The 22,820-nt window shown below is 40.1% G+C and overlaps 1 protein-coding gene across 1 annotated transcript in view; it reads left to right on the top strand.

Moving 5' to 3' along the window:
* The window catches only part of Spata17 (spermatogenesis associated 17), a 177,835-nt gene that overhangs the window by 65,626 nt on the left and 89,389 nt on the right, over nt 1-22,820 (top strand). Inside the window, 1 exon segment of the mRNA XM_057770146.1 lies at nt 21,119-21,242. Within this exon segment, the coding sequence (XP_057626129.1) occupies nt 21,119-21,242 (124 nt within the window).

Below are 22,820 nucleotides of genomic sequence, written 5' to 3'. Positions count from 1 at the left end.
CCATAATTCACTGAAAATTTAATACCCTGAAGTGATCCCTCCATAACAATTCTTGGGCTTATTTTCTTAAAAACTGATCTTGCTACCAATAACCATCCTAACTCCTACAATGATGGAACTCAAGAAAAATCATTGTTTACTAAATCACCTTGTAGGTTTGAGGAATCCTATGAAATCTTCCCTACATGTGTTATAGACTAAGAGAAAGAAATGAAGAAAAAATTAGACTGAGAAGAGACCACAATATCACATTTGAAATTGAATAAATCTTATAAAATAGGATATAGTATATGTATGCGAGATAGATATTTAAATCTGCGCAGTAATAGACAGATGTCTAGAACAGCCATGACAGTCTGAACAGGTCCCTTCTATCCACCAAGATGAGACTGCAGCCTTGACAAATTCACTGTCTACTCCCATTTCAGACTTATAGGAGTTTAAGTAAGGTATTCTTTAATGATACTAAGCTTCTTTTGTAGCAGTTCAACGTCTCTCCACATGGAAGAGAGAGTTCTTGTCCAATATATCACCTCACAGATTTGGCTATCGACACTAGGATGGTGTGGGTGAAAAGGCAATAAAGGCAGAGTATTAGCACCGCCCAGCAGGAGTCTCAAGTTTCACAGACTAGCTTCATGTCCATAGTGAAGTTGCTATCTTGTATCACCTGAAAAATGGCACTGACTTGTTATGAATCTAGGTCATATAACTTCTGTGAAGTCTACTGTTGCTAGGTTACTTTTTACCATTGCCTTAGAATTTTTACTGTTGTATTGGATCAAAGTTCCTAGTTCAAGAGACTACTACTACTTTGGGCTTTATAAACCGAACTTAAAAGAAATTAAGAGCTAGCACTAGAAACACAACAGATTAAGTTAAAAATCATAGTCATTAAATTATTATAGAAGTAAAAATAAAGTGAATTCTGATGCTAAAACTGATCCTTTAATTAGACATTTGTCATTCAACTTGTTTAAAATTGCTGATACATATTGGTCATGTAGTCTATACCAAGCAAACTGATAACTTGGTTAAACTATCATCTACCTTGATTTTCACAGCAAATCTGTAAAATAAAAAGGATTTCTTGGTCTACAATCCAAATAAAAACATTTTGACAGTGTAAGGCATGCTGGCACACAAAAATAATCTCAGCACTCAGGAGGCAGAGGAAGAAGGATCAGGATGAAAAGGCCAGCCTATACCAGACAATGAGAACCCTTTTGAAACACTTCATTTTGTTTAATTCCAGGGATTCCTCTGAGTAGCAGTTTCCATGTGGTTCTTATTATGGGAGATGTGCATGTTCATGACGTTGCCTGATGCAGAATGAGTACTTATTTGCCTCAACAAACTCAACCATAAATGCAGACAGTGAAGCATTTCCTACTTAGGAAAAGCAGATAAAATTCAGAGTTAAAACTGATTTCTGTAGTGTGTTATATATTTTCAAAGTAAAACTCACCCATTTACTTTTTAAAATGTGGTTTAAAGCTGATACATAGATAATTTAAAGGCAATTTATAAACTATTTCTTTTTGTTGAACAGTATTTGAAATTGAAGGAAAAGAATGGTAGATTTTTTAACCTTTGACACAGTAAAGATATTTGAATCATAAGAAATGACTGATTTATTCAGTAAGTAGATGTCGGGTCGCCTCTAAGAGGGATGTCATGTTCCTTCCGTTCTTTCGCTCATTCCAAGTGTAATGAACTTCACAGTTTATCTGTTGTGGATCTGGACAGAGGGAAAGGTGCTGTCCCAGTAAGCTCTCGCATATCATTGGCTGTCAGGGAAGCCTTGTTACGCTGTCTATCCTCATTTAACTATCCCACAAGATCTCTTAATGAAGTTAAGCCCCAAGTTCACTCCAATAATTCTGTGGCAAGAGTTGGTGCATTGCAACAATTCATCACTTGTCAGGAAGGCACTTTTAGTTTATACATTTAATAAGGGCATCCTCTAGCTTGCTTAATTAGAAGTGAACAGTTTGCATATTTACTAAATGTGGAGTGTCATTGCCACCACGGCCTATTGCCTACATGAATTATTTCTCTATCTGCAATAAACAGCTGGGTAATTATTACTGCCATAATCAGATAAATTCCCACTGTAAGGCTTTTCTTACATGGCAATTCTTTGAACTCATCCAAAGCTGAGCAAAATTTATGAACTCCAGCAGCTAGGCCACTTTTCATACAATGGCGTCCCTGTTCCCTATTTCAAGGACACAAGTAGAGCACCATAGTTATTGTGTAAATAAGGAGAATAATGTGATGACCAAAGATAGCATTTCAGTAAATCTCATCTTTAAAATACAATATTCTGATCTCAACCACCTACCCAGAGAGATTTGGCTTTATCTAATTAGATGCAGATTATAAACTATGGTAAGAGCTAGTCTAAAGACTGAAGGAAATAACATCTTATTTTCCAAAAACCCAAGTCAGTCTCTAATGTTAACTGTTTGTGCTACTTTTATTTTTTGTTTTTCGAGACAGGGTTTCTCTGTGGCTTTGGAGCCTGTCCTGGAACTAGCTCTGTAGACCAGGCTGGTCTCGAACTCACAGAGATCCGCCTGCCTCTGCCTCCCGAGTGCTGGGATTAAAGGCATGCGCCACCACCGCCCGGCTTGCTACTTTTCGCTGTAGTCTCACTTTTGTATATAAAAATGCAGCAATTTAGATGATAGCATATCACATGGTGCAGAGTGTCTTCTTTGCTTTAAAAGGCATCCGTGGTTTATTATCTCAGAGCAGGTGCTTCATGTATTTATATACAAACTTCATCAGTCTTACCGGAAGGTAGGCCTGTGCTGTTGTGGGTGTGCACTGAGAAAAGGGGTTGCTGGAAGGCTGTGCTGCTGATGGCTGCAGCATCGGATTCCACCTCCCCTGATGGCTGCAGCATTGGCGTTGACCACACCTGACGGCTGCAGCACAGTGGCCTTGCTAACCACAGTCTCCTCTAGTTTCTGTTAGAACCGAATTCTAACTCTAATCTTTTCAGTTTTCCACTTCTAATAGGTTTTTCTTCCATTTTCTGAGTATGTTTTGTTGTTTGGGATTGTTTTGGTTTGTTCTGGTTTGTTTGTTTGTTTGTTTGTTTGTTGAGTCTCACTGAGTAGGCAGGACTGGCCGGTCCAGAACTACCTAGAGAGACCAACCTGGAACTCACAGACGTACCCCTGCCTCAGCCTCTGAAAGGCATGTACCATCACAGCTGGCTCCTGTGAGTGTGTGATCTGTCTAATATTTAGTGCTGGTGTCCTGTCTCTGACCACTGTCCTTTAGTGTGGGTGTCCTGTCTCTGACCACTGTCCTTTCACTCCTGCTGTGGACAATCTACCTGTGTCTCTGAATTCTGCTGTTTGGCATGGTGCATTAATCAAAATGATCTGCCCAAAATTCCTGATTAGTTTACCCTTCTGCTCGGAGGGTTGCTAGCATCACTATTTGGTCCTCTGTGGATACTTCAAAACAGCTTTCTCATGCATAAAGCAATTGTTTTTCTAAATCTCTTTCTCTTCATATAGTTAGACAATTCTATTCTTACTCAAGCCAGAAACAAGACATGTTTTCTACTCGTGATCTTAACCAAGGGAATTGATTATGATTCATCTTAAAGACTACTTTATTCTCCATTTTACTAAACCTCAGAAATATTTTTCCTAGATCTCTGTTGTCACTCTCGTCGGCATTTCCTCCAGCTTTCATACTCATCTTTCTAAACACAAATGCAATTGTCATTACCTATGACTTCACCTGCTACCATAGTAGGAGAACGAGTGGTAGATCATAGAGCAGATGACCCATGGATGTAAGAGAACAAATGAGTGGTAGATCCGAGAGCATATTCACGTGTTGTCTTTCGTGTCCAACATTATGAATTCAGCAAACCCAGAACAAATACTTGGACTGTATTCTTCTCTTTAAAGGATTTGTTTTTATTTGTGTATCTGTGTGTCTCCCTGTGAGTGTATGTTGTGCGTAGGTGTGCCCAAGGAGGACAGAAGACGGTATTTGATTCACTGGGGCTAGAATTACAGGTGTTTGCCATCTGTGTGACACGGGTGCTGGGAACCAAACTTGGGTCTTGTGGAAGAACATCAAGTGCTATAAATCACTGTGCCTTCTCTCTAGTCCTGACCATATTCCTAAATAACTGTAACACTTAAAACATAAGTTTTCAGGAAAATATAAGTGACCATCAGTTATAACATTAACAAAGATTGACAATTCCTGGAACATTTTTACATCTAGGAAATACAGAATTTTGCGATAAAGGGAAAATTCTGAAGTGACTGCCTGCTCTAAAAGCATTGCATTGATAGAATGGCATTTATATTTTGCCCATCACTGGTGTCAATTCAACTTGGACATGTTATCTAACATTTTCTACCTCCATTTTTCCTTCTGTTGGGGATATCACTTACACAAGCAAAAAAGTCATTAGAGTTTATCTTTTTCTGGATTACCATTTTATTTTTTCTTAACCAATACTAGATCAAATTAACTTCTTTGTAACATCATAAGGAAATAATTCTTGGGATCAGGAAGAAAGCACCTAATCTTTAGTTTCTCAAAACTCATGGGTATTCACTGAATTGCATGTAGTGGCTGCTTTAAACCTGAGACCTTGTCCTTTGATTAGCTCAGAGTTGTCCCTGGTTGGTATCTGGTGGAGCAGCAGCAATTATTCTTATATTAAAACATGTCTAACACATTTTAAAGGAGAGACAATGTGCAGTGTTTGAGTAAATACAACAATAAGGTCCTATGAAATGAGAGTGTCAACCACCTCAACTCTAAACTCAAGAGATTCTTCAAGTTGATCCTTCTCCATAGTTGAATTACTACAAAAGGTGCACAGAAAATGGTGTTTGACCTGGGTCAAGGAAGAAATTAAGAAAGAAATTAAAGTCTTTCTCGAATTTAATGAAAATAAAGAGACAACATAGTCAAACCTATGGGACACGATGAAAGCAGTGCTAAGAGGAAAGTTCATAGCACTAAGTGCCCACTTAAAGAAAACGGAGAAAGCATACATTGGGGACTTAACAGCACACCCGAAAGCTCTAGAAAAAAAAAAGCAGACACGCCCAGGAGGAGTAGAAGACTGGAAATAATCAAAGTGAGGGCGGAAATCAACAAAATAGAAACACAGAAAACAGTCCAAAAAATCAATGAAACAAAAAGTTGATTCTTGGAGAAAATCAACAAGATCGACAAACCCCTATCCAAACTAATTAAACGACAGAGAGAGACCATGCAAATAAATAAGATCAGAAATGAAAAGGGGGACATAACCACAGACACAGAGGAAATTAAGAGAATCATTAGATCTTACTACAAAAGCCTGTATGCCACAAAACTGGAAAATGCAAAAGAAATGGACATTTTTTTAGATAAGTACCATATACCAAAGCTAAAACAAGACCAGGTGAACTATCTAAATAGACCTGTTAGTCGTGAAGAATTAGAAACTGTTATCAAAAATCTCCCTTCCAAAAAAAGCCCAGGACCAGATGGTTTCAATGCAGAATTCTACCAGAACTTCCAAGAAGAGCTAATACCTATACTCCTTAATGTATTTCACAATATAGAAACAGAAGAGTCATTGCCAAATTCCTTTTATGAAGCTACAGTTACCCTGATACCAAAACCACACAAAGACCCAACCAAGAAAGAGAATTACAGGCCTATCGCACTCATGAACATCGACGCAAAAATTCTCAATGAAATACTGGCAAACCGAATCCAAGAACACATTAAAAAAATTATCCATTATGATCAAGTAGGCTTCATCCCAGAGATGCAGGGCTGGTTCAACATAAGCAAATCTATCAATGTAATCCACCATATAAATAAACTGAAAGAAAAAAACCATATGATCATTTCATTAGATGCTGAAAAGGCATTCGACAAAATTCAACACCCCTTTATGATAAAGGTCTTGGAGAGATTATGGATTACAAGGGTCATACTTAAATATAATAAAAGCTATTTACGGCAAGCCGACAGCTAACATTAAATTAAACAGAGAAAAACTCAAAGCCATCCCACTAAAATCAGGAACACAACAAGGATGTCCACTCTTTCCATACCTCTTCAATATAGGGCTTGAAGTTCTAGCAATAGCAATAAGACAACATAAGGGGATCAAGGGGATTCATATTGGAAAGGAAGAAGTTAAGCTTTTGTTATTTGCAGATGATATGATAGTATACATAAGCGACCCCAAAAACTCTACCAAAGAACTCCTACAGCTGATAAATACCTTTAGTAATGTGGCAGGATACAAGATCAACTCCAAAAAATCAGTTGCCTTCCTATACACTAAGGATAAGGAAGCAGAGAGGGAAATCAGAGAAGCATCACCTTTCACGATAGCCACAAATAGCATAAAATATCTTGGGGTAACTCTGACCAAGGAAGTGAAAGATCTATTTGACAAGAACTTTAAGTCTTTGAAGAAAGAAATTGAAGAGGACACCAGAAAATGGAAGGATCTCCCTTGCACATGGATTGGGAGGATCAACATAGTAAAAATGGCAATTCTACCAAAAGCAATCTATAGATTCAATGCAATCCCCATCAAAATCTCATCAAAATTCTTCACAGATCTGGAGAAGACAATAATCAACTTTATATGGAAAAACAAAAAACCCAGGATAGCCAAAACAATCTTATACAATAAAGGATCATCTGGAGGCATTACCATCCCTGACTTCAAACTCTATTACAGAGCTACAGTATTGAAAACAGCTTGGTACTGGCATAAAAACAGAGAAGTCGACCAATGGAATCGAATAGAAGACCCGGACTTTAACCCACAAACCTATGAACACCTGATTTTCGATAAAGGAGCTAAAAGTATACAATGGAAAAAAGAGAGCATCTTCAACAAATGGTGCTGGCAAAACTGGATGTCAATCTGTAGAAGAATGAAAATAGATCCATATCTATCACCATGCACAAAACTCAAGTCCAAATGGATTAAAGACCTCAATATCAGTCTGAACACACTGAACCTGATAGAAGAGAAAGTGGGAAGTACTCTACAACACATGGGCACAGGAGACCACTTCCTACGTATAACCCTAGCAGCACAGACATTAAGGGCATCATTGAATAAATGGGACCTCCTGAAACTGAGAAGTTTCTGTAAAGGATACTGTCATTAAGACAAAAAGGGAACCCACTGACTGGGATAAGATCTTCACCAACCCTGCAACTGACAAAGGTCTGATCTCCAAAATATATAAAGAACTCAAGAAACTAGACCATAAAAGGCTAATCAACCCAATTATAAAATGGGACACTGAGCTGAACAGAGAATTCTCAACAGAAGAAGTTCAAATGGCCAAAAGACACTTAAGGTCATGCTCAACTTCCTTAGCGATCAGGGAAATACAAATCAAGACAACTTTAAGATACCATCTTACACCTGTCAGAAGGCTAAAATAAGAAACACCAATGATAGCCTTTGCTGGAGAGGTTGTGGAGAAAGGGGTACTCATCCATTGCTGGTGGGAATGCAAACTTGTGCAACCACTTTGGAAAGCAGTGTGGCGGTTTCTCAGAAAATTCTGGATCAACCTACCCCTGGACCCAGCAATACCACTCTTGGGAATGTACCCAAGAGATGCCCTATCATACAACAAAAGTATATACTCAACTATGTTCATAGCAGCATTGTTTGTAATAGCCAGAACCTGGAAACAACCTAGATGCCCTTCAATGGAAGAATGGATGAAGAAAGTATGGAATATATACATATTAGAGTACTACTCAGCAGTAAAAAACAATGACTTCTTGAATTTTGCATGCAAATGGACAGAAATAGAAAACACTATCCTGAGTGAGGTAAGCCAAACCCAAAAAGAGGAACATGGGATGTACTCACTTATATTTGGTTTCTAGTCAAAAATAAAGGACATTGAGCCTATAATTCGTGATCCTAGAGAAGCTAAATAAGAAGGTGAACCTAAAGAAAAACATATAGGCATCCTCCTGAATATTAACCTTCATCAGGCGATGAAAGGAGACAGAGACCCACATTGGAGCACCGGACTGAAATCTCAAGGTCCAAATCAGGAGCAGAAGGAGAGACAGCACGAGCAAGGAACTCAAGACCGTGAGGGGTGCACCCACACACTGAGACAATGGGGATGTTCTATTGGGAACTCACCAAGGCCAGCTGGCCTGGGTCTGAAAGAGCATGGGATAAAACCGGACTCGCTGAACATAGCAGACAATGAGGACTACTGAGAAGTCAAGAACAATGGCAATGGGTTTTTGATCCTACTGCACATACTGGCTTTGTGGGAGCCTAGGCAGTTTGGATGCTCACCTTACTAGACCTGGATGGAGGTGGGTGGTCCTTGGACTTCCCACAGGGCAGGGAACCCTGATTGCTCTTAGGGCTGAGGAGGGAGGGGGAGTTGATTGGGGGAGGGGGAGGGAAATGGGAGGCGGTGGCGGGGAGGAGGCAGAAATCTTTAATAAATAAATAAATAAATTAATTAATTAAAAAAAAGAAAAAAAGAAAATGGTGTGTAATGGGCTTGATCTACCTCATACAAGAACTCCTTGGTGCTGTGTCAAAGGCTTCATCTGTAGAGTCATTTCATTTCACGAAGAGCACAGAAACCTTTAATGATATGTGCCCTTGCTGATCTCCATGCGATTTGTGAGGAAAGATAAAAGTCTATGAAATGCTTGCAGTCCTGAGATTAATGTACTGTGTGAATATACAAATTTTCCTACTGTTCTGTTTAGCCTGTATTGCTCCCAATTATTTGACATCATATATATTATATAGACTTTTACATCCTTTTATGGAAAGGAATCCATAATAATAAAAATAAAGTAATTTCACACTGAAGTATTACAATTTGAGTATTTTTAGAAGTAATGCCCCACAGAAATTCTTTCAAATCAGTTGATTCAAAAGAACCAGTAGAAAGAAACATAGTTATTTTTGTGAATGATCTTTGAGTGGGTCTTAATGCTTTGTGAATTCATTCAAAAGGAGTAAATGAAAAGAACAATGGGAAACTCTCTAAGATCAGAGCAGTGTCATGGTGTTCTAATTTTATAATACTGACCATTATGAGAGTTGAATCTTCCTTTTCAGTCCTAAAATATCTGGTTGTAGTCACAAATTTGCTGCTGTCATGTAGTCATCCATGTCCAGGAAACATTATTCTATTATAATATTATTTCTGCCTTTTGCTGCTGATGGTTAAAATCTATGAGGGGGGAGGGAGACAAAGAAATGAAAGAGAGACAGACAGACAGACAGACAGACAGACATCCCTCATGAATGATCCAACTGTATCTCAAAGCATTCCTCTCTATTCCTCCATTCTGTGCTGGCAGAAGCTTTCTCAACTCTCATTCTGGCTGCAAGGCCACCACTCCATCCTGCCTCTTCTGACCCTCCCAGCAGAAGTGAGATTCCTGAGCCACAGCCCTGTGCAAATGTCTCTTTTGTGGCGTGTTCTGTCAGTCTAGGGAGGTGTTAGCTGTTCTGTTTGCAAGCTACTTCAAGACAGGGACTAGACTTTGCTTGTCACTTACTTTACTGTCTCAAATGTGTGTATGACAAGCATAGCAAGCCAGTTATTTCTCTTCCTGATATGAACTTTTTTTCCTATTGAAAACAAATTCTTTCCTCAAGTAATATATTCTGATTATGGCTTCCATCCCCTACATATCTCTCAAATGCTCCCCTTCTCCTCTCCCATCAGAATCCACTCCCCGTCTGTCTCTCATTAGAAAAGAATAGGCTTCTAAGAGATAATATGTAAACAGAGGTTTTTTCTGTCCCTCCCAGTCCCACAGCTTCTTTTAAATAATTTCTCAGAGGCCTAATATTAATTGTGAAATATTTTATCTATAGCTCAGATTATTACTAACTAGCTCTTACATTTAAATTAACCCATCTCTATTCATGTATGCATTGCCATATGACAAGGGCTTTACTGGTCCTCTGGCATCTTGCTTTTTGGGCAGCTCGCTCATGTCTCTCTGATCTTTCTCCCTGAATCTCCGTTTGGCATTCCTATCTGGCTTTATTATGCCTTGCTATAGGCCAAAGCAGCTTCTTTATTAACCTATAAGCACAATGCATATTTACAGCATACAGAAGGATTATCCACAGCAATAATAAAATATAACAAAATAAAATATAATTAAAACAAAAACTATCACATGAGTGTAAGACAAGACAAACCAACAGAAGGAAAAGAACTCAAGAGAAGACACGAGAATCAGAGACACACTCGTTTTTACACTCAGGGGTCCCATATAAACCACAAACTGGAGCCATGATATACATAGAAGACCCGGTGATGACCCAGGCAGGTTCCGTTCATGCTGCTTCAGCCTTTGTGAGTTCATATGAGGTTTTCATATGTTGATTTAGAGGCTTTTGTCTTCTTGATATTAACCCTTAAAGTAGCTTAGATGTTTTTGAGAAAAACACACGTTATATTGAAACAAAGGCTTTTCAGAAACTGCTAAATATTGTGTGTGTGTGTGTATGTACATACGTGGACTGTGGACATTTTTATGGGGACTAGAAAACTTTGAGCATCATTCTTCATGTGATACTAACCTTATTCTTTGAGACAGGGCCTCTCATTGACCTTGAGCTCACCAAGTAGACTAGAGTAGTTGGCAAGGAATTGGTTGGTCTCACAAGCTTGCCATCACTCCTGGCTTTTTTTTTTTTTAAATCTGGGTTCTAGGAATCAAACTCTGGGCTTTTGCAAAGCAGTTAGTTTACTAACTAAGCCACCACCCCCATCCGCTATAGTTGCCCTCTGCCATGAATTGAGAGGGCCTTTCTAAATATTTCAGAAATACTAAAGTCTCTAGATAAATGATCTAAAGATTTCATAGCCTTCAGAATGTGTTCAAATGTTAAGTATTCCAACAAAGAATATGATTGGTTTTATTGTGGCTTTACCATCTACTATCCTCCGTCTGTTATTTATTTAATTTACATATTGAAACAAGGTCTCGTGTAGCTCATGCTGGCCTATATTTTCCTAAGGATAACCTTGAACTCCTGATCTTTCTGCCTCTACTTCTCAAGTACTGAGATTCCAGGTGTGTACCATTGTGCCTGGTTCTCTTTTTCCTTCTATTTTCTCTTAATTTGATCAAATATGGACCTACTGAAAGCAGACAATCATAAAAAAGTATAAGTATGCATCTTGGTATCACCCTTATCCAGGTTCCGATCTTATTTAGGCAGGCATGTTGATTGAACTTCATGGTTCTAATCAGACATTTCTAGGACATGCAAAATCACAGTAAACCTTCTGTACCTCTTTATCCTCTTTCATGATGGCCCCTGAGCCCTAGGTGCAAAGAGTTGTATTATAGATACATCAGTTGGGAGTGGACACCATATGACCACTTGCCCTCTGCATTTGAATCTGTTGTGGTCTTCTGTAATGGTCTCCATCTGCTGCGAAGAGATGTTCCCTTAATGAGGAATGAAGACTGCACTTATCCGTGAGCGTAAGAACAAATATTTAGAATGGAATTGGGAATTATGCTGGCATAGTAAGGGGGAAATCTTACAAGGCTTCAACCCTAGAAGAAATTATAGGCCACTAAGGACTGCTGAGAACTGGAGAAAGTCTTCTTTCATCACTAGGAAAGTGATGTAAGCATTGCAGCTCAGATGGAAAGGAATTGGCAGTTGGGAGGCCAGGAATACCACAGAGTCACTGTAAGCCTAGCAGCTTGTAACTCTGCTCTGGCAGGGGAGGGTTTCCCCAGCGCAGTTGTTAGAGCTCTGCTCTGCTCCAGAGAAGTGTTACTGCTCTGCATAGCCTCCCTGGATTATAACAGCTCTGCTCCCCTAGGGGAAAGCTTCCCCAGTCTGCTCTGCTCCATGCTGCTCTGCCTCACAAAGTCCATAGCTGGGCTCCCTCTGGTGAAAATGTCACACTGCACAACAATCCTCACTCAACAGATTTACATGGGATGGAAGAATCTAGGAGGGTGCCTGCCTAGGGTGAGAAAAAGCGGCAAATTGAACAGAGTACAGAGCTTATGTAGGGTTTCTGGGCCAGGGGGCGCTTCCAGGGTGGCTTGGGATTGATGGATTTTTTGTGGTCTGATACCGAGGCAAGATCAGGGATTGGTGAGATTGGCGGGATTCTGCAGCCTTACTCAAGGGCAAACCCAGGGATTGATGGGTTTTCAAAGAGTCATGCCAGGGTCAGGGTGTTTCTCCTTGCCCTTTGTCTTGTGTCTAATCTGAGACAGGGTGTTTTTTCTTGACCCTTTTCACCCTACAGTGGCCCTCGAGTTGTAACCCAGGACCAAATGGTCAACTCTCTAGGCTGTACATGTAACATTAAGTGGATTGATCAGGTTTTATTTATATATGTGAGGAGAGAGAGAGAGAGAGGAGAGAGAGAGAGAGAGAGAGAGAGAGAGAGAGAGAGAGAGAGAGAGAGAGAACAATTAAAGAGAGATCAAGAATTTGAGAGAGAACAAGGGGGGCAGTACATCTGAGGGACTGGAGGGAGGAAAGGAAAAGAAGAAAATGATATAATTATATTTTAACCAAAAAATGTAAACTTAGTCAATAAATATGATTGAAAATTAAATACCTTTATGTCATAATACATCCACAGCAAACATGATTGGCATTTACTTGTTTTATTTTAAAATGTCAGGCTTGCTGTCAAAACTGAGTTAAAGACTATAAAGCAGTTTAAGTCAATTTCCTTAAAATTGTTCTTACAGATGGTGCAGATGGTGGCATTTTGTGCTTATTTGAGAACTCTATGTAGTATTGTTACTGGTTTTCTCAGCTGGTTTGGGCAATTATGATTTTTTAAAGGATCTCATATCACCCTTTATTTCTCTGCTAAGTTATCATTTTCAAGACTCTTTTGTGACATGGACATCCTGTCACATGGTGCCTCATAATGCTTTGCTCACATGGAGATGTGCTTGATAGGGTCACTACGGGAACACAGGAACACCACTGAGTTCCTTTGTGACATCATCCTAGTGAACTGAACTGAGCCTTCCCATTCATCCCCCAAACCCCAGTCTGTATTCCTGCAGGCCCTCCTGGGAGTTCTGATAAGCTAGTGTGGATGGCACCCAGAACACGTAATTCTAGTAGTTCCCCATCTACCACACAGGGAAAGAGAAACCTGGTTTTAACTGTAAAGTACAGCAGAGCCCTCTCAGTGCAGGAACTCTTTTCCAAAGCAAACTCGAAAGGGTGGTGTACTGTTTGATAAAGTTTCAAGGTACACTACAATAGTGAGTGAGAGGGTCTAGGGCATGACTGTGGGAGGGGTCTACAGCGTGACTGTAGGAGGGGTCTATAGCGTGACTGGGAGGGGTCTACAGCGTGACTGTGTGAGGGGTCTACAACATGACTGTGGGAGGGGTCTATAGCATGACTGGGAGGGGTCTACAGCGTGACTGTGGGAGGGGTCTACAGCATGACTGTGGGAGGGGTCTACAGCGTGACTGTAGGAGGGGTCTATAGCATGACTGGGAGGGGTCTACAGCGTGACTGTGGGAGGGGTCTACAGTGTGACTGTAGGAGGGGTCTATAGTGTGATTGTAGGAGGGGTCTACAGCGTGACTGTGAGAGGGGGTTACAGTGTGACTGTAGGAGGGTCTACAGTGTGACTGTAGGAGGGATCTACAGTGTGATTGTAGGATACCCAGCTACAGAAATTAGAGCAGGTGCTTTGAGATGGGCGCGACACCTTCGTGAATGAACTCTAATTCTGAGTTTTGATGTTTGACTTACTTATGCCCTTTGTAACAGAATGCCATAGAGTGGATTATTAAATACACAGTGTTTGTTTTCCCCCCACAATTCTGTAGACTAGGAAGACTAACATCAAGATGCAAGCAGATCCAGTACCTGGTTGGTGTGGACGCTCTCGTTGACAGATAATTGTTATCGTTTTCAATCCCCATGTGCTAGGGAACAGCTTCATACCCTACTTCCCATAGTGATATAAATACCATGCAGTGAGGGACACCCTCAAGAATTTGCTATTTAAAACCTCTCACATTCCATGTGGAAAGAAGCATTTAGCAATACTTCGTTTTTACCTGCCTTTTACTTTCTTGGATTATCATACCAAACTCTTGTCCTTCCCTCAAATTCTCCACACATTTCCTACTTAGACAGACTAAGCTTTGACTCCACAGTTGTAGGGATAAGTCCCGCCCCTTAGGGGGCGTATTCGCCTCCAGCTAATGTTTACCTATAAATCTGGCGAGCATGCTCGCAGCGCTTGCTTCTGCTTTCCTGGTCTCCATGGGAACGGTGGTTCTGTAAGTCTATTTCCCCATTAAAGCTGTATATATTTTTACAATCTGTCTGCATTCGTTTACGCCATTACATTTTGGCGCCCAACGTGGGGCCCCATCTTCTTCCTGGAAACTTCAAATGTCACTTCAGGAAAAACTCATTGTTCATTGTGAAAAACTTAAACATTAATCATATAGACATATATAGACATACATATATGTATTCAATGAAAGGCATGATAGATATATTCAATGAAAAGTATGATAGATATGAAGAAAAGCAAAGATGTTTTCTAAACTCATATTTCTTTCTGTCCCATATCATGGCTCTTGACATGAGACAGAAACTCCAGAAACTCTGGGTTTTTCTCTTATTAACAGGCTTGGAATTGGAAAGGGACTGAGCCAGAGTCCAACTTCAAAACCAGCTCTACATATTTATAAAGAAATGTTTAATAAGACATATATATAAAAAAAATTAATACTTACAAAATGTGTCCATCCATCAGTAATTAAATATTCAGGGTCCCTTAATTTCTTTGAAGATGAGTATTTTCCTGTGGAGATAAGAAAAGAACCCTGCCCCCAACCTATCTGTATTTCTTACCATCAGTATGCTCGCCATCCTTGTGAATGAATTGTTATTTATCTTTTCCAAGTGGCTTCTCTTCTTCAAACCGAACCTTTATTAATTTTGATGGTATCCACAATTTTTCCTCACCTGCAAAGACAGGGTAAGATAGTTTTGAAAAGTTCCTTGCCTTTAATAATGGTATGTCAGTTATGTTAGGCCTTAGCCAAAGTTGGTTGACTCAACATTGCAAACGAGACTTTGGGTGATTGCCCAGGTAGTCAGTTGTCTCTGTCAATTGTTGCACATTTTGGATATATCTCATTTGTTAAGTAATATTTATTCCCTTCTCAGATCTTTGAGAGAGTTGAAGATTATATAATTGTAGTTACTCTCTTCATTATTTACACTCCTTGAGATAGAATGTTTAGCAAAACTTTTGTTCTCAATATTGTTTGTTATATTTATTATTTGTTATTATTGTATATAGTTGTATTTGGTTTAGTTCTGTCTTATTTAGACAAAAGGGGGAGATATAGGGATAAGTCCTGCCCCTTAGGGGGCATGTTCGCCTCTGGCTAATGTTTACCTATAAATCTGGCGAGCATGCTCGCAGCGCTTGCTTCTGCTTTACTGGTCTCCACAGGAACGGTGGTTCTGTAAGTCTATTTCCCCATTAAAGCTGTATATATTTTTACAATCTGTCTACATTCATTTACGCCATTACACACAGTAGCATCTTAGCACTTAGTAGGACTATTTTAAGTGCTTATATGCTCACATGCACTGGAGTGGACTGTACAGTGTATTAGACCTTTAAAAGAAGAAGGAAGCCTTGTGATGGTGCAAACAGCTAAACATTCTTGAAAGAATGGGGAGAGATATTTGAGGGCCAGTGAGATGGCTCAGTGAATGAAGAAGGAACTTGTCACCAAGCTTGACAACTGAGTCAGATCCTTGGACCCATAAGTTTTTAAATATGGATTGTAGTAATATGAGCGGCCAGCTGCGTCCCAGGCACCCGGCCACCGGCATGGCTTTATCCAGAATAATTACATGGAAACTGTATTTTTTTGAACACTGTCTGGCCCATTAGTTTTAGCCTCTTATTGGCTAGCTTTTATATATTGATCTAACCCATTTTTTAATATTTTGTGTAGCACCACAAGCTGGTTTACCAGGAAAGATCTTAACCTGTGTCTGTCTGGAGTGGGAGAATCATGGCGACTCCCTCTCAGAGGAGCTGCCCTACATCTGAGCTCACTTCCTCTTTCTCCCAGCATTCTGCTCTGTTCACTCCGCCCACCCAAATTCTGCCCTATCAGATGGACCAAGGCAGTTTCTTTATTAGCCAATGACCTTCCTCCATCAATGGATTGTTTGTGCAAACAATTTTGAGCAGGATGTCGTTTCTCAAAAAGTAGTTCATGGGAAATATTTTTCTCGTTTGGCATAGACATTAGGGAAAATCAAGAAACAATTTACCAAGTCACTGTAGGAAAAGAAAGAGTGTGTCATGGGAACACATAAGTTCCTGCATGAAAGGAAGGAATGTATGCCCATTCTAGTTCAGCACTGAGTGGGACAGTGTCCTCTCCTGTCTGTCACTTCCCTGGAGTTTCTGCCATCATTCCCATACAGAAACCTAAATACGTACATGGAGACAATAAATCCTTTTAACAGTTTATACTTATCATAATGCTCCTGCTTTCCAGAAATATTTTACAAAATAGATTTACTTCTTCATTTGAATAGGCAGGAACAGCATAGATGAAGTATTTGTTGTTATGGAGTGTAGACCGCCTTGGCAGGTCAGTTAGTCTAGGGATTGTAACCCGCCTGGCTGGTCAGTTATTCCAGGGTCCCAAAGAGGCGCTACCTGAAAGACATGGGTGGAAGACAGGAAGAAGGCCAAGCAGGGTTTGTTAAAGCCTCTGTTTATTAGCGTCATGGCAGCAGCTTATATAGCCCCTGGATGAGGAATTTGGGGGGGCAGGGGCATGACCAGGGCAGGAAGGGATCTTGCAGCGAGATGGGCCAAGCTGGTCGTCAGCTAGGAGGTTACGATCGGTCAGATCACAATTCCTCGGTCAGGAAGTCACAAGTTGACACACCTAGTTCTCTAGATAGTTGGAATGTGAGGCGGGTTCTGCTAACAGATAGCTCTCTGTTAACAGATAATTGGGTGTGGGATAGGCTCTGCCAATAAAACAGTTCTAAATACCGTTGGGGTGTGGGGCTCTCTGCAAACTCCTTAGGACAATAGTTCCTACTATACTTTTTGGGAAAATGGCTCCTGACAATGGAGTTTGCAGTTTATGGAGTTTGTACATGTATAAACATATGATTGTAATGCTATTAAGTTCTTGAAGAAAAAATAAATGTATACTGTAGTAATGAGAGGGACAGTGGGAAGAGAATTCAAATGTAAAGGATGCTGCAAAAGGGCATGCATGTATTGTAAGCGAAGGTCCTGGGGTGTGCTAGAATGGAACCAGCTAAGACCAAGGCATGGTGGTGCCTGAAGGGAGCATTGTTGAGTAGGACTGAGAGAAGCCAGGGTCTAGCCTCAAAGACCTTGTAACATTTTACTCTTTGTGAGTTCTGTCTGCCTAATAGCGTCAAAGTATCTTTTCATCCTTTGAAAATTAGAAACATGCACCCTGCCCATTTCACTTCATCAGTAAATGACAAGTGGAAAGCATATCCGAAGGAAGAGAAACTCATGGCTGTAAATGAAAATCACATTCCATGTCTCTATGTAGCCATCTCCTTCTAATACTAAGAACTGATGATAATAAAGTAATTAATTTAAAATTGTCTCATTTTATCTTTATCCTCTTGTATGCTTAAAAATATAGTGCAGGCACTATGATATTTTGTAGTTTTCTCAGAAAGAGAAATCCTATCAATATCTAATACTAGATTAAGCAAAATATGTAATACGAATTTAATGTCATGATTAAAGGCATACATTTTGGAGTCAGACCTGGAGCCCAGTTCCACTTTCTAGTTGTGGGTGTTTGGTGGATATGGTCTCCATGGATCTAGTCTCCTAATCTGTAAGGCCAGGCTTTACAGTCTGTTCAGTGGGGCTTTTCTTCCCTAAGAGGACATGAGTCATGAGGGAGATAATCTATGTATCCTACGGAGAAAACAAGACTAAATATGCTGGTGCTTTGGGATGGTTAGGATCAGTGCAGCAAGGGCGAGCAAAGAAAAGTGCGCATGCCTCCAGTGGAAAGTGACTTCATGCACATGCCTCCAGTGCAAAGAGACTTCCAGAGGCTGATCTAGTGAGTGAGTAAGGAATAGAAGCTGAAAAGGGGAAGAGTGGACAGGTTTTAATGTACTTCATTGGTGCCAGCCAGGCTTGGGACGTTCTGGGATTTGGATGGCCCATACAGTGCTCCACAGTGGGGCAAAGGCTCCGCTCCGAGCCCGTGTTTCCTCCCTTAGTCAACAAATGCCACCTGCAAGGAGAGGGTAGCAGAGTTACTTTCTTCCAGTGAGGTTAGCGGTGACCAGTCAGCAGCCAGCACTCCTGGCAGCTGCAGGCTAGGATGCTTTGGTCAGTGTGGGGGATTGTGATGATGATGTGTAAGCACCCAGCTCTGGCCACGCCCTCCACACATAGTGATGCAACAGAGCCTAGCAGACATCCTTGTAGCCACAGAGGTTTCTTCCAAGCTCACAAGGTGAACCTTCTCCTCAAGGTGAAGCAGCCCCAGGATGTGGTATGAGGACTGAGGAAAGAGAACTTTAGTTACCTGTTCATGTCCTCCTCTTTCTCACTGGTGACAGTTTCACATCTCATGTCAGGTACTGTGTTTTCACTTTGACATTTCACCCACACAGTACGTAACCATCAGAAGAAAAAGCATCGAAGGATTTAGACACAGTATGGCAAACCTGTAGTAAATAAAGTGAGTAGTAGCCTTGCACCTCGTGCATAGGGAGGACTGGAGAAAACAAATGCTTGCATAGCAATACTCTGCATAGATTCAGCATATTTGATCCTCACCATTGCTAGCGAGAAGGCTGGCAGTATTAGTGTGCTTACGCTTTCTAGATGAAGGTTTTGAAGTTCAGAGGTTAAACAGCCATCAAACAGCACAGTGCATTTTGTGTAACCAGGGTCGTTGCAGAGTACATTTCTAACTACTCCACTATATTGCCTCCCAGTGGCTACTTTTATTTTTATTAACCCTGCCATTCTAGAATATGCAAATATTTATCACTATAAAATCCTTTGCTAAAATCTACTAAAAAATAAATCTTCATATTTGCAGTAGTTTTAATCTTTATGTACTATCGCAAAATATTTTATAGACAAAGTGTTGCAGAAAATTCAAGTATTTTTTATAGTAGAGAACAGGAACATAAGATAAAAGACGTGCGTGGCTGACTCGGTAGAAAGTATCATCTCCATCTCGGGTGTGGACGGAGGTGCCTGCAGCCTTGTCTGCACTCAGAAACCCTGCCAGTCCAGCTTTTCATCTGTTCCTGACAGTAGATAAATGGTCATCTGTGCTTGTTTCTCCACGATAGAAACTAGGATAATCAGCACCTCCGCTTATTATCCTACATTATCTCAGAGCCTTATCGGAGGAAGCACAGAAGACTTGCTTATTTTTCATGCAAATATTCTTATAAACCAACAAAAGTAAAGACTAAAATGTATAATGCTCTTATGTTTTTGTGTAACGTGATTGTATATTTCCTGGTAAAAATTCTCATTTGCTCATATGGAACTGTCTTGAAACGTGTACCTTAAGGACAAAGAAAGGTCAACAATTCCTCTAACTCCTGGTTCTTTGTCAAAAAGTGGACACAGTTAATGAGGTTTGTTTGGTACAGAACAAACTCGCAGACACAGACAGAGATGCTTTCAATGGAAACAGATTTGTTTGGCTTTACTGGGTAACTTAGCGATTAATAATCGCCTCGAGATGCAGTCAGAGAGGTCATGGTACCAGCTTGCCAGCACAATCTAAATGTGCAGCTAGCCCAGGCTAGTGGGTGCAGAAACCCCCCAAATACATACATAAAGGAAAACAGGCTATTTTCTGCTTTCTTTTTCATATTAATAAGCAATTTTCAAGGGAAGGTTGACAAAATGGGGGCTGTGCCACTCCAAGTAATTCATTTATTTTGCAATTTAATCTTATGTTGAAAAAAAATTGCTCTACTGCGGTAGCCTAGCATGGTGATCTTTAAATGTCGGGGTGTTTCGTAAGTAACCTTGTGTGAAGTGTTAGCAGCCTGTAGCAGGGCACTGCAGCAAATATTCCGCCACAGTCAGGTAGCAAGGAGAAGCCTGTATTTTTATTTTTATTTATTTATTTTTTTTGACTATCTCCTTTTAGTTTTCCCTGACATATATGAAGCAAAAGCTATGATGGTTTCTTGGAGATTTTACATATGAAAGTAAACATCAAATTATGTATTTATTTTTAAAATAAAACAGCAGTATTAAAATGCTGCTCTGACATGAATGATAAATTTGTCCAATGGAAACAAAAGATGTAGTCCTTCTTCTTTATTTGATAATATCGTGTCCTATTTGGAAGCTATTTATCACACAGTATAATTTGAAGCTTATTTTTCATTTAATTTTTTCATTTAAAATTATTTTAGTGGAATTTTTCTTGCCTTAGAAAGATTTTAACTTAACCTAACCCTTTATTTAAATTATTTATGTAATTGAATAAAATGCCACTTTAGATGCAGGATAATATGTGTAATCTTATTGTTATTAATTGAACTGTTAACTGAAGTAAACATAGAATCAATTAAGCATGTGAAAAATCTGCACTTTAAAAAATAGTGATTTGTATGCAAAATAAGTAGACATTTGTAAATACAAACTAAAATTTAAGGCACACGTTTCTTGGGATATTTAGCGACTTCACCAAAGGAAACTGGGGATGTAGAAAGCCACTCCCTTTGCATTGGATTTTGACATTTCTTTTGCTATTGTAGTAATTATAACACGTACCCTCTTGGTGTTGAAAACTCCATCAGGAAAAAGTCACTTGAACGCTGTCTAACAAGGGCAAAGATTTCCACAGAATTCACAGGCAAGATAAATTGCACCCTTGATTTTGATGGATGTGGGTGATCATTGCCCCTCAAAAATCTTGATTTTCATCAGTGAAAGAATTAGGGACTCAACAGATGTCATCAGAGTAACTGCTGACAATTTTGATGCAGGGAGGCTTTGGAGGAATTTGCAGAGATGAAAGAGCGAGAAGAGAGGAAGGCTCGTCTGGAGCGGGAAGAGAAGCAAAGAGATCAGCAAGCCCGCAAGATGCATTACCTGCTCAGCACAAAGCAGGTTAGTCTACCTGTGCCTGGCAGCTCCCATGAGCCACCTGGACCCCTCGCCTGACAGAGATAAAGTAGCAGGCTGAATAGGACATGACTTGTTGAAAAGATACCACAAAGACACTACTTCAAGTTCAATTTCTTGTCTCTGTGTAGGTGCGCGCAGGCGCTGTGATTGGTCTGTGACAGAGCTTCATAGAGGCAGCCGCAGAGCCACTGGTGGAAAGGTCCCAGTCAGCAGAGTGGTCCGCCACACTGATAACACAGCACGAAGGGCATAACCTCGCCTTCAAAACTAGTCCGAGTGGCTCGTTGTTGTGTTGTGAATTGATCAAGTGCTAGCAAGTTATTAAGCTGAGCCGGCTTTCAGCTTTTCTCTTTTAATCGAGCGAATGCTGAGATTAAGACTGTTGTTCCTCCTTTTCTAAGTTTTGATGGAAGTTGTCAGGTAAAAACCTTTACAGCAAATTGCCTCAGCATTTACAACTTCATATGGAGAGATAACTGTGGAATTTAGAACACTTAGAAATTTATTCTTAAGATTTTTGTTACAATTGCTGGGAAAGTCCATTGCATTTAGAATATTCTTCGCAGAGAGATATGGCTTTAAATGCATGAATTGGCTGGTGAGATGGCTCAGTAGGTAAAAGTACTTCCCACCAGCCTGGTGACCTGGGTTCAAGCCTCGGACCTAATAGTGGAAGAACAGAACTGGCTCCTTTATTTAGTTTAGATATCCGTTTAGTCTATATTAGAATTAATTAGCAATATTTACAGTGGTGTCTCCATATGGGTGTCCTCCACCTTCACTTTACGTGATGCCATTGACGTTAGGACATTGCAAGCAAAGCTGTGTTATCCAATCTCCTCTCTTGGAGAATACTATAAAATGTCAGATTTTATTGGTGTGGCAGTTTGATATATGTAGCTATCAAAATCTTGAAATTTAACTATAGTAAACTAAAAAGAGATGAATGAATAACCTCTGTGCCCCCCAAGACAAACATCTTGGTGATACACTAGACGAGTGATACCATCTTATCCGGTCTGTTCATCTGTCCATGAGATCGGGAGTGCTGGCAGATGATGCCGGGAAATGCATGCCTTTCCTGTCCTCCCACCAGATCTGTTCCACTTTGTTTTAAACAGTTTGTCATCACAATATAAGAGACGTAGAATTCGAAGGCTACAAAGATATACTACACTGACCATGACTTCACCTCAGCCTGTTACTCTGAATCCCACGTCTCTGAATGCCTGCCCTCCATGGGTACCGTGCTGGGCTTTGAGGGCATGGAAGTGCATCCTAAGAGACACTTGGCATAGGCACACGGCCTCCTTCCAGTCTCTTGGCACGAAACTTTTTAATAGGAAAAAGTTGCTGTCTATAAGCAGTCTCACGCCAATTAACAGCCATTTTCATTTAGGATTTTGCTGTTCTGTTCTATTTATCAAGGACTTTAAAATACTTTCCTAAATAAAAAATGAAACCACACACTTCTATGTGAGTATTGTTACTCATTTCCTTAGTGATTTGGCTAGAGGATGGCAATTGAACTCTGGATTTAAAACTGTTCTTAGTTGTTTG

Source organism: Chionomys nivalis, chromosome 5 (assembly GCF_950005125.1).
Source record: "Chionomys nivalis chromosome 5, mChiNiv1.1, whole genome shotgun sequence".
NCBI lineage: Eukaryota > Metazoa > Chordata > Mammalia > Rodentia > Cricetidae > Chionomys > Chionomys nivalis.
The sequence above is the reverse complement of the archived record's forward strand: the minus strand, read 5'-3'. Positions and strand labels throughout refer to the sequence as shown.